This window comes from Lathamus discolor, chromosome W (genome assembly GCF_037157495.1).
Source record: "Lathamus discolor isolate bLatDis1 chromosome W, bLatDis1.hap1, whole genome shotgun sequence".
In the NCBI taxonomy this organism is placed as follows: Eukaryota; Metazoa; Chordata; class Aves; order Psittaciformes; family Psittacidae; genus Lathamus; species Lathamus discolor.
This window is the reverse complement of record NC_088908.1, coordinates 23,875,219-23,887,951: the sequence shown is the minus strand read 5'-3', so window position 1 is coordinate 23,887,951 and position 12,733 is coordinate 23,875,219. Positions and strand designations below refer to the sequence as shown.

Below are 12,733 nucleotides of genomic sequence, written 5' to 3'. Positions count from 1 at the left end.
CCTATCTCACACTGGCCTTTTTAGTCATCAGTGCACTTGTAGTAAGCATGGGTAAAGCCCTTCCCACCCACATCTTCGTTCGTGAAGTCAAGCCATGATGATGAGATATATATATATATATACACACACATACACACACACACCCCCCCCCGAGACAAAAAGTAATGGTATATTGAAAAATACGGGATCTGAGCATGATGTGAATGGTATGGAATAAGGGGTGGATATTGTCCTGGGTTCAGGTGTAGCAGTCATTTTTCTCCTTCTTCATAGCTTTGTTTGTTTTCGGCTTTAGTCTGAGAACAGTGCTGAATAACACATCAATGTTTTCAGTTGTTGCTAAGTAATGCTTACCCCGATCAAGGGCTTTTTCAGTCTCATGCTCTGTCAATCATTTACATTCTTTCAATTCTCCTCCCCGTCCCTCTGGGAGTGGGGAGAGGGGAAGAAGAGGGGGGAGTGAGCGAGCAGCTGCATGGTTCCGAGTTAAAGGCTGGGCTTAAACCACAACACTATGTTTGGCAAAACAACTTTGTTTCATGTCCTCTACACAAATTACTCTAACACAAGCCAGGGGGGTGGGTGGGGTGGTGTTGGTGCATAGTAAAGTCAACTTACTCGGAGCCCACTTTCAGATTTTATGTCCATAATTGTCAGCACAGTTTCATAGAGAATGGCATTTCCCACGTTTTTACTTGTTTCTGTATTAGTGGCAACCTGGAGAAAACAAACAGTATCAGTGTCTCCAATGCATCCAAAGCAGATCCCCTTTGTGCTGTTCTGCAGATCATGTGGTGAAACTAACCAACCCCCAGCAAACAAACTTCACACCTATGAACATGTGTATCTTACAGCAAAATTCCACCCAACACAGCAAGCCACTGTATCCTCACCAGTGCTGCTCAATCCAAAGTACTAAGAAACCAAAAGAGAAAGTTTAAGCTGCTCATCAACCTTGCAGACCTCACCTGTGCAAGTATATCATTCATTGCTTCACTAGAATCATCATCATTTCGTCCTAAAATTCTTAATAACCGCAGGATTCGTACCTGTTTGACAAAATAAAGCAAAACAATGCTCACTGGATAGCAGTGTTTTACCTGGGGGCCATGAAATGCCCAGGACACTTCCTGAGGAGTGGCAAATCAGCAAAATAAGCTGCTGATTTCCATTCCTAAGCAAAATGCTTATCCTTAATATGACCTTTACCAACAAGAACAGTCTTATGCTGTGCTTATTTTCTTCCCAGTAGCCAGAACTGCTGAGTACCCTCACTACCCACTTGGCACAACCTTGCAAGACCAACACGTTGCTGCTTCCCCCCTTGTCACAACTTCACATAATATAAGGCACTATAACTGCTGTTTAAAGCAGGTATCTTTCACTAAGGTAGATGAAGAGCATCTATACAATCAGCTCTAACAAAGACAAAAATCTTAAAATCAACACAGCTGCCCTGAGTTACCCATCTCATCGTACCTAAGCCTCAAAACACAGTGCTAGAATTAAAGCTATCAGTTTGTATCAGTTCTTACCTGCAAAAAGGGGTCACTGATCCCAGACACATCATGCTCTGGTGAATATCCAGACATTATAAGGTTCTTCAGAATACGAACTAATTGGGGAACAAGCTGTTAAGCAGAGAGTTGTCCTATTAGGGTGTTGTTTCTTCCCTCACCCCAGCTTTTAAGTACAGGTCCAAGAATAAATCTTATATTTGAAATCAAGTGAGTCTATGGATTTCTCCACAAAGTTCAACCTGTACACCTAGAGCTGATGTTACACAGATGCCTACAGCTTAGCTAGGGCACAACAAGAAACAGTTAAGCTGGGTCCTGAGCACCATGTTGTATCTTTAAAGTACTAAATCTGCCAGAGCTTGGCAGTTGAGACCTGAGAGGAAATGCCAACTTAAATTCCTCTCTTCATGAAAAGGGGATCAACTGGGACTATAAAAATGGTATAATTCCAGTACTTTGCCTGGGGGCTTTACATTAGCTCCTGATTAATTCTTAGCATGCATCTCCATGGAAGCATAGTCAAGTGTTTTGATCTTTTCAAGTACTGTACTGCTATGATTAAATTATTAATAATTCCTTTATTTGACACTTCATCCAACTTAGCTTCTAGAAAGAAAAGCTTTGTGAACTGCTTGCTCTCAATAAGTTTCCAAAAAGGGCAGAGAATGGATTTCCCTCCAGCCCTCCCCCAGGGCTCTATTGTTAGATGCCCACAAGAAGTTCCAGGGTCTATTCTCCCTTCTCTTCATCACAAACTTCTTGGCAAGAGCAGCAACACTAAAGTGACCAAATTCTTTGCTTCACCGCTGTTAGATAGGTTCTGCATAGCAACAGAGAAACTGATGGAAGCACTGCTATTATGCCAGATTTGGGAGCACAAAATTGTATCAACTTAAACTGTTCATAAAGTTTCTTTCCAACTGTGTGTTCTCTACAAAACCCTTTCCAATGATTCACCTTTAAGACTTCACCAACTTTCCCATCCTTGAGATGGGCTGCTTCTGCATTATTGTATGCCTACAAGTCAGGAATTGCATTCAGTCTAAATTGTTACCAGATCAGAGATTGCTTATAGCAAAGTGCCACTTCTGACAACATCAAATCACAAAGGTGCTTCAGATTCAGGACAAATAGTAGCAGAAGGTGCCAAAAGCACAATGTGACTTAAAGAGCACAACAGCTGCATGTGGAAATACTAAATAGGCAATGTTTTCTGGGCTGAATTCCTGTACATTTGAGGTACAGTGCATGAAGAAAACCAGCAGAGTTCCCCCATCATCTCTTTTTATTCCTACCTTCATTGTTCAGGAATTACATACCCCTCTGTAAACAAGCATTTCATAAAATACACAAACAAAAAGGAACCATACATTTCTTAATATCTGCCTTAAAGAGGAAACCAAAGGGCGCTGCAACATCCTTCCTCAAGAAAGAGTAAAAGACAAATGGAGTGACATGGTGGAACATTCCTGGAACCCTGATTAACTTTTTTTTTTCCTTCTAACATGCAAGAGTTAACAAGACTGAGGACAGAACAAAGAAAAACATTACAGCCATGGAGACAGGTTGAGGGCCACCCCTCCCCATCTTCTGCTGTCAAATTCCACCCATGAAAAAACACCAGCAGTGCAGCTGTACTTGGTAGCTCTTTGCAGCACAGTAAGCCCACTTACAGGTGACCAAATCTCTCCTGCTTCCTTTTGGGAATCACCCAAAGTTGCCCCATGATTCAAGCAAAACACAAAGCTCAGGTTTTGATAAGAAAAAAGCCCAGTGCTCCAGTTGGCTTAGGCACAAAAAAAATTTCCTAAAGAAGTCCTCAAATGAGAGTAAGCTTGAAGAAAACAAAGTCATGTTTGGAAAAGGCCACAACTGCAAATCAGATCTGCTATGGGCATAGAGGTTTAGTGACAAGACAAGACCAGCACAAAAAAGCATTACACAAATACAGTCAATCTAAGCATATGGCAATCAATGACAAATGTGTCACTAAGAGGCACTGCCTCACAAGTGACAAGCATCTACAGATTCAATGCAAGCATGCACAATCTAGAAGAATTAATTCTTACCTTTTCATTCTACACATAGCAGGATTCCAAACAGATGAGACAAAACAGACAAAGCAGGCATTAGGGAGAGATCCATGTAATACCATTCACAGCATAAACAACTACAAGGGAGAACTAGAAAAGAATGTACCTAGTACCTAAATATTGTGGACTCAGCTCTTCTCTCTTTTCCCATCACTATCATAAATGAGCAATTAGAAAACAGTTAGAAGCTACCTTCAAGATGACCCTAGACCCACTTCCAGTCCTGCTTTGACATATGCAATCAGGGCAAGGGAAGATGCATGCCAAAATGCTAAGATGCATCAAAGGACATACTGTTTGAGATCCCTAATGATACAGATGAGCCAAGGAAACTGGGCATGCAAATAAATAAGCACCTTTAAGACTTTTCAGAGGAGCAAACAGCCAGTTCTGTTGTACCAGCTTTGTTAAATTTCTCCTTCTTTGACCAAGAAGTCAGAATGACAATGCAATTTTCAGAAATTTTGATACAGCAATAATACTGCACAGCAAGCTACAGCAAACAACAGGAGGAAGCTCAGGGGTGGGGAGAAGCAAACATTCCTAACCAAAGGAGGAAGAGTGACACTGATTATCAAAACCCTTAAGTTAGATTGATAAATGATGCAATATAGCATGCACCAGAGGTGAGTTACCTACACAACTAGAACTTCCAGTGGTATTTTTGACCTGAGTTTATAAAATTGCGTGCCTATGGTTAAGGTATTCAGGTGTCAACACAAGACTCGGATTTTTATCTTTGCCTCTTTATGCTTAATACATGTGTGATGCCATTGTCACTATGCAATTAGCTACAAAGAGTGGAAAAAACCCTAAGGGAACATAGAGGACATTTTAAATCTAACTTTAGGATGAGCTTCATACTGCATAGTCTTAAGACTGATGTTTTGTAACTTACCCAACTTATTGAAATGGATTAGGACTAAATACACACATAATAGCTAAATTTAATGATTTTTTTTTTTTATTTTAATAACAAGCAGACTTCTTCAACCCAAAGAGTTGCAAGGATTTCATTAAAAGACATGCACACTAGGGAGACTAAGAGAACACATTAGCAAAACCAAAACAAACCAAACACCACCACCACCACCCCCCCCAAAAAAAAAAATCCTCAACCCACCACAAACAAGTCCATAAACATTGAGTTTACAGTATTATCAGTTCACACTTACCTTTCTAAAGTGTGCAAGCATGTCTGGGCTTCTCTCACACATCTCTGTGAGGAGGACAACTGATGTATGAAGAACACCTAAAGGTGAAGGGGGAAAAGAAAAGAAAAAAGTATCTCCATTTAACATAATTTCATTGCCTCCAGATATATTACAAAGATAATAAGGAAACAACAGGAAATCACAAAAAAAAAAAATTCTATATTTGGGCTTGCCACTGTGCCAAATGGAAAGCAGATACCAACATGCCAGTGTCTTAAAGCTGCAGGTAAAAGCCAAATGAAAGAGGAATGGAACTTTGTCTGCAGAAACCCGAATGCTAAATATACAGTCAGATGGTATCAGACATAGTTTGACTATATGATCTTTAAGGTCCCTTCCAACCCAAACCCTTCTATGATTCTATATAAACACAGAACACTACAAGGACATGTTAATTAGAATCATAAAATGGTTAGGGTTGGAAAGGACCTTAAGATCATCCAGTTCCAAATCCCCTGCCTCACATTAGAGGATTCCTCACACTCGACCATGTCGCCCAAGACTCTGTCCAACCCAGCCTTGAACACGGCCAGGGACAGAGCATTTACTTCTTTGGGCAACTTTTTTACTTCTTTACATCTTTGGGCAACCTGTTCCAATGCCCACCACCTTTATAGTAAAGAACTTCTTCCTTATATCTAACCTGAACTTCTCCTGATTAAGTCTGAACCCGTTACCCCTTGTCCTATCAGCACAGTCCCTGATAAAGAGTCCCTCCCCAGCATCCTTGTAGGCCCCCTTCAGATACTGGAAGGCTGCTATGAGGTCTCCATGCAGCCTTCTCCAGGCTGAACAGCCCCAACTTTCTCAGCCTGTCTTCATAATGGAGGTGCTGCAGCTCCCTGATCATCCTCATGGCCCTCCTCTGGACTTGTTCCAACACTTCCATGCCCTTCTTCTGTTGAGGACACCAGAACTGGACACAGTACTCCAAAGTGAGGTCTCACAAAAGCAGAATAGAGGGGCAGGATCACCTCCTTTGACCTCCTGGTCATGCTGCTTTGATGCAGCCCAGGATATGGTTGCCTTTCTAGGCTGTGAGCACACACTGAAGCTGGCTCATGTTCAGTTTCTCATCAACCAACACCCCCAAGTCCTTCTCCCCAGGGATGCTCTGAACCTCTTCTTTGCCCAGTCTGTAGCTGTGCCTGGGATTGCTCCAAACCAGGTGTAGGACCTTGCACTTGGCATGGTTGAACTTCATAAGGTTGGCATCAGCCCACCTCACAAGCGTGTCAAGGTCCCTCTGGATGGCATCCCTTCCCTCCAGCATATCAACCGGACCACACAGCTTGGTGTCATCGGCAAACTTGCTGAGGGCGCACTCAATCCCACTGTCCATGTCTTCAACAAAGATGTTGAACAAGATTGGTCCCGACATTGATCTTGAGGGACACCACTCATTACTGGTCTCCAGCTGGACACTGAGCCATTGACCTCTCTGTGTGCAGCCATCCAGCCAATTCTTTATCCACCGAGTGGTCTATCCATCAAGTTTATGTCTTTCCAGTTTGGAGACAAGGATGTCATGTGGGACAGTGGTGAACGCCTTGCACAAATCCAGACAGATGATGTCAGCTGCTTTGCCCCTGTCCATCAGTTCTGTAGCCCCATCATAGAAGGCCACCAAATTGGTCAGGCAGGATTTCCCCTTAGTGAAGCCATGCTGGCTGTCACCAAGCACCTTGTTGTTTTTCATGTGCCTTAGCATGCCTTCCAGGAGAATCTGCTCCAAGATTTTGCCAGGCACAGAGGTGAGACTGACTGGTCTGTAGTTTCCCAAGTCTTCCATTTTCCCCTTTTTGAAAATGGGGGTTATATTTCCCTTTTTCCAGTCATCGGGAACTTCACCTGACTGCCATGATTTTTCAAATATGATGGACGGTGTCTTAGCAACTTCATTTGCCAGCATACAATTGCATTGTAGGTGTTGAGCTCCTGACTCAGAAAGATACCAGAAGCTTGCTTACTAAGCAACATTTTCTACAGAGATGACAACGTTTATATTCCGCAAGCTATGCAGCTTTCTGACCCATTACAGGTCCTATCAAAAAGTCTGTTTTGAAGTACATAAGTATCTACCTATAAAGCTTATGTCACAGCTTTCTTCATAGTGATGCTGCTTACTTATCACAAAGACCTCCCAAAAGTCTGCTGAAAGGGTTTCATATATATTATGTTTCAGAGAAAGCTCAACACAAAGCCCATGGCTAAAACTGCTGGAAAGGAGATGCTGATTTTTAAGGATGAGGAAAGCAGAAAGGATGATCCAGTTCTTGAATGCAGGTGAACCTAGACTCAATTGTCTGCTTGCCCGAGGCTCGAAGAAGAGCATTCCCATCTTTAAAGAGGGAACAGAACGAACAGAACAGCTCTAAGCTTTTCAGAGTTGCATAAGACAGAGGATCTCATGCTACCACAAGATGAATCACGTAGGCATCACTTACTGACAAAGAGTCTTACAGACACTGCCTATTTGAAGTAGTGCCTGGTCTAAATGTTCTGATCATCATGTTTTAAATCAAGGTAAACTAGCTGCACCACACAAGCCACATTCCACATGCAAACTATCCTGTACCTCAAAGGTTTACAAGCCATGGGGAGGGGGGGGAGAAGAGTCAAAAAACCCAAAAAAACAATAGCTTCTCAGAAAGCTACTGTGGCACATTAGTACTGTTGGCATTTACAACTACCCTGTCTTGAGACAGAACTTCTCCCTGTAGTGGGTTTTCAGCACTGCAAACATCTACTGCACACCCAACTATTTTTTTTAAGGCACATGCTCATTGCATATGTGCCACAGGAGTAAGACTTTGGGAAGTGAGCACTAGGCTTGATACAAATTAGTCAAGGTGTTAATATTAGAATTTCTCTTTAATATTAGAATTTATCTTTAAATAATCTTCTAGAAGCACTTAAACAAGAAAATGCATTAAAACAGAATAAACTCACAAAGGAACACTGAAGTGAGAATCTATTTTCTGATGTTGTTCTGATGGAAAACAGCACCAAAGAAAGACTCTTTCTTGACAGTGACAAAGGTATCTCAGTCCTGGGAATGCCTGCTAAAATGATGTCAAAGAATCCCACAGTCCTATGCTAACAGAACATAGATAAAAACACCCCAATCCTAAAAAGTGCACTTTAAAGTCACTTTAGGGAGAGTATTGGATTTAAAATAAAATTAAATTAAAAAAAAAAAGAAAAATCACAAACTTTCCCATTCCACCTACTCTGAAGTTTATCAAAAAACATGAGTGAAAGAGTTCCTTTTGTCACTCATGCTACGTAAAAGTCCTGCTGACTAGTAGTCATACACATCCTTTCCTTCTGAATGACATTTGCTTTTGCTGCACAGAAATGGGAAGAAACAAATCATACAAATACACCTCAAAAGTTCCTTCCAAACAAAAGACTTAGGTAGCAAGTGCACCTTTTTATAAAGAATGGCATAGCCTGGCTAATGTATTAGCCAGGTATATATAGCTCAGGTATTACCATGGTTCTTCTCATTCAGCAAGTTTTTGGTGGCTGGCAGGAACATCTCCATGAGTTCAGGCACCTTTCTAATAACATGAACAGCACACAATGCTGCCTGTATAGGAAAAATAGCTCTATTAGTACATACTGTAATGACAATGATACATGCTTTGAGAACATCTAGCACAGTGGGATCTATCACAAATTTCATGATATACAAAGGCCTGGAAAGTTTATGGTACATTTTCCCATCTCTCTACCACAAGAGATACTAAACAGCATCATAGAGTTCAGTAAAACTACCGGGGGGGGGGGGGGGGGAGGGGGGAAGGCACGGAGCCACAAAGTAATACTCCCACTATCAATGGCTCATTTTTACATTATTCACTTCAGAAGTGATATCAACGGCAAAGCAGCTCTGCCTTTTAAGGCTACTTCAGTCTGTCTTCCTGTTGCTAGGGAGGGCATAATGCATTGGAAGCAATTAATTAAATTTATATCAAATTATGGCTCATTTTCTTTCCCTTGAATATCATCTCCTTCCCCACAAAATAACTACAACTTCCTCCTGCAGGTGATGGGTCCTATGAAAAACAAAGTATGCTGCGAAAAAATGTGCCTACTTCTTCTGGGGTACAGAAACAACAGGAGTCACTGTGCTTTGCTGCTGCTGGAGGGTCAAGTGCACTGAGGTCCTAGCATTGCTTTCCCTCCAATCTCTCTCTAGATCCAGCAGTAGACAAAGAAGTAACATGTATGCAGCTCTTCTTAAATCCTACTGATCCTCACCCTCCCCAAAACTGAACAACTAAATTTAAAAGAAAAAGGGTGATTACACTTTGCAGATGTTATGGCACACTTGCTATGGAAACAAGACAACTTGTAATCATTTGCCTGTTTCAAGCCCTTAACCTTTCTCTCTCATACTACTGGTAGAGACTATCCAAACAAACAACTGCCTCTCCAGTTGGAGGCTTGTCTTTTAGAGACTTAAGCATGTTCCTACTATAGACAGACAAGAAGCTGACCTCTGTTTGTCTTGCACACTGGGAAAATACTCAGTGTGATCAAAGCCATCAAGTATTCCAGATATTCACAAGGCATCCAATCAATCTTGAGTTTTAATCCATAACAAAGTATTTAAAAGTTCCCTGGCATACCTTCTTCCTAAGATAGGAGTTGGACGTTTTGAGGAGCTTTTCCACCTCTCCTGCAAGGTCTCTGCACATTTCTGAGGAGCCCATGCAGCCAAGAGTGCAGAGTGCCAGTCCCTGTACATACTGCGTGCTGTGATTAAGGTCACTGTAAAAGGAAAAAGAAATAAAAAGCCAATGAGCATGCACAGAGAACCTGAACACACAGGAAAAGGCATCTGTATCTGCAGTCATCTAACCGGCTGCACACCTTGCCTAGAACTCTCCAGATTCTCAGTTATGTGGGAGCATGACTTAGGAGTAATAGCGACTTTGAGTGCATGTACCACAGGGTTTGCTACCACTTCTACTTAGAAACCCCAGTTATAAAGATACTTGGTTAAAACCATCAGGCGGGTATCTAGGGATTGAGCTGAGAAGAAGAAAGACCACACAATTCCATTAAAACTTCTGAAGACAAAATGCTGTATTTTGGAACTTGCACACAGAAAGGAACCTAACATGAAGTACAGTCCTGCACTGACCCTGCAGGCTGTCCCAGTTTAAACATGTTCTAGGACAGACTTTACCTTCTGCATTTACAAACCTAACAGTGTAGAAAAATCTATGTAAAAATATCCTGTCCTGAGTAAAAAACCAAATTCCACCACTCACACACCTTGAAAATAATCCATGCAGGAACCTTGCTTAGCAATCCTAACCATTCCTATGCTTAAGGAAGTTGCAAAAAGTAGTCAATGAGAAGTTAAACCACATAACAGTAGACGCTATTCATGAGGCTAGCTACCAATGTCACACTAAGTACCAGACAATACAGCTTCCACATAGTAATCCCAACAGCCTTTAAAACCAATTTCTACACTACATTTCCATCTGACTATTTGGTATTTGTGTTGCCACAGTATCCAGGATCAGTGCTGAAGAAAGTAAGAAATATGGTTCCTGTTTGGGAGAAGCTGGCAAAATGAGAGCTATGTAACCAAATGCTCACAGCATGCAGAAAAGCCAGACAGTATTCTGGTTGTAACACCAAGCAGTTATGGCAACATGCAGACAAAGGAACAGGTAGTACAAGCCACTAAATGGGTTTTTTGTTTCCTTCCTTTAATAGATTTTTGGCAGCTATATAAAGCTGTGTATATAGCAAGTATGTGCTTCACAAGGGTGCTCGCTTTTTTCTACCAAAAATCTAGGTGGCAATCTAAATAATGAAAGACAATGCCATAAATCAAATATCTTAATGTCTAGATATAAGTAAGACAAAGGAGTAGGTACAGAACCCAAAGGAGAAAGCAATAAACAACCCACTGAGGTGGTGGGAAACTGTCCACCCATTTTGCTCAGCTTCAGTCTGACCCATTTCCAGTTCAAACTCTCTACATCCTTACCACACAAATTCATTTTCACATAAATAATCAAAAGAAGTGCTAACCTAGCAGCCTGATTCTAATAGAAGAACCTCACAGGTATGACATTTCAATGAAAAATCTTTAGCCAAATGTCTCTTCACTCCTGGACACTAGGTCCAAAGTTAGCAGATCCTCAGGCCTGCAGTTTTCTCAATTTTTATTTTTTTTTTTTTTTTTTACAAGCACTTTGAGGCCACAGTCCAACTGAAGATCAAAACTTCACTTGTTAATATCTGTAAGGCTTATGCTTTAAAAGTAAATAATAAAAACAGACACACCACACCCAACCAATCAAGCCTCTGGTTAAATCAACTAGAATCCACTTATTCCACTTTCACTCCCATCCATCTTGAAAAGGAATGTTAATGGAAATGCACTAATCATCTACTAAACTATAATGTAAAACAGTCCCAGTTAAACAGCATTCTGCTGAAAGGAAAAAAAAAAGAAAAAAAAAAGTTAGTTATGTAGCATCCTCTCATCTGATTTTAGCACGACGCCAAGCAGACAGCAAATCCCAAGTTGCCACCTTGCTTCAAAGGAAAACTATTCATCAAGACCATTAGGCCAACCTTAAAAAGAAAGCAGGATAAATTGCCTTGATCCTGAAAGTCAGACAACTCTTCAGAGCTCATCAGCAGAAGTCAAGTAAAAAAACCCAGGCCAACATGGCTGCAGCAATATATGTGACTATGACATACGATGGCCAGTCCAGCCCACAAAGTTTTAAGTTATAAGAACAACCTGATTCAATCATATTTAGAAGGTGCATGAACCTTTACTGATACTTTACTGCTTTACTGCTCACCTGGTTCTCTCTCATTACAAACTGGGAGAGAACTAATTTACAGAAACAGAAGAGAGTTCTTTGCAACAATTAGAGGTCTTCTGCACTGGCCGAGCAACTTACTGTGGTCATTTCATTTTCCTGACTATCTTAACATGACCTCCAGAAACATGCACTACCATTCTGCAACAGTAGTTCCATGAAGTGTCGTTTGCCACGTACACCTCTTTAGGACCAATGCAATTTTATACCCTCTTCCCTCTAAGGAAGCTAAACAGGATTATCCAATACAGTACAATACTGGAAAAGGTCTTGTATGGTCAACAGCATGCAACAAACCAAAGATACCAGTTGTCTAAAACAGGGGAGGGGGGGGAAAAAAAAACCAAACCAAAAAACCCCAAACCCAACCCAAAACCAAAGCAGTCAAAATATCATTTCAAATCCTGAAACCTCAAAGCATGTGTTGATGGAGAGCTAGTACCCTTACTTCTTGATGCAATTGGTCATAAGAAGATGGACATCCTGTCTCTCATCCAGCAGCAACATGGCACCTAAATACCCAATGCGCTTGTCTGTGAATTTTTGAGAGGCTATGAGCTTGAGGCACTCCAACTGGAAAACAAACAAACAAAAAACCAAGTGAGACAAGGAGGCACAAAATGAAATACAAACCATTGTAAATAAGTAGAATCAGTTCTAAGTAATGTTAAGTTTGATGGCTTTGTAACAGTAGCAATGGAGAATAACTGAGGTACATGTTTCACAGAAGAAAAAAAAGTAAGAGTGCAGCTAGAGAACATAATGAGAATCCTTGTATAAGATAAACCGCTGTAGTTGGCATAATTTTAGGTCCTTATGACCTCAGTACAAAAATAAGCATAAGAAAAACAGGATAGAAAAACAGGACGTGTAGATAAAGAGTAGCTGAAACTAGCAGGTGTCCAGGATGGGCTGCAGCTGAACTAATTGATAAGTAGAAGGACAAGATAATTACATCTGCAGTGTTACTGAACCAATTAAGCTGGTGTAAACATTATCTACAGCACATGCTTCAAAGACTGCCAGAAGTGATG

The 12,733-nt window shown here is 41.1% G+C and overlaps 1 protein-coding gene across 3 annotated transcripts in view; it reads right to left on the bottom strand.

Annotated features, from left to right (window-relative positions):
• LOC136004183 (AP-1 complex subunit gamma-1-like) overlaps positions 1 to 12,733 on the bottom strand; it is an 82,760-nt gene that overhangs the window by 41,713 nt on the left and 28,314 nt on the right. For 2 of the 3 annotated variants that reach the window (XM_065660456.1, XM_065660455.1), the window contains exons 3-9: positions 12,148 to 12,272; positions 9,468 to 9,609; positions 8,326 to 8,422; positions 4,789 to 4,865; positions 1,536 to 1,631; positions 969 to 1,049; positions 619 to 717 (exon numbers count right to left, since the gene is read on the bottom strand). In XM_065660456.1, coding sequence (XP_065516528.1) covers positions 619 to 717; positions 969 to 1,049; positions 1,536 to 1,631; positions 4,789 to 4,865; positions 8,326 to 8,422; positions 9,468 to 9,609; positions 12,148 to 12,272 — 717 coding nt within the window. The remainder of the gene's footprint in view (positions 1 to 618; positions 718 to 968; positions 1,050 to 1,535; positions 1,632 to 4,788; positions 4,866 to 8,325; positions 8,423 to 9,467; positions 9,610 to 12,147; positions 12,273 to 12,733) is intronic. The other variant, XM_065660457.1, reaches the window with a different exon arrangement.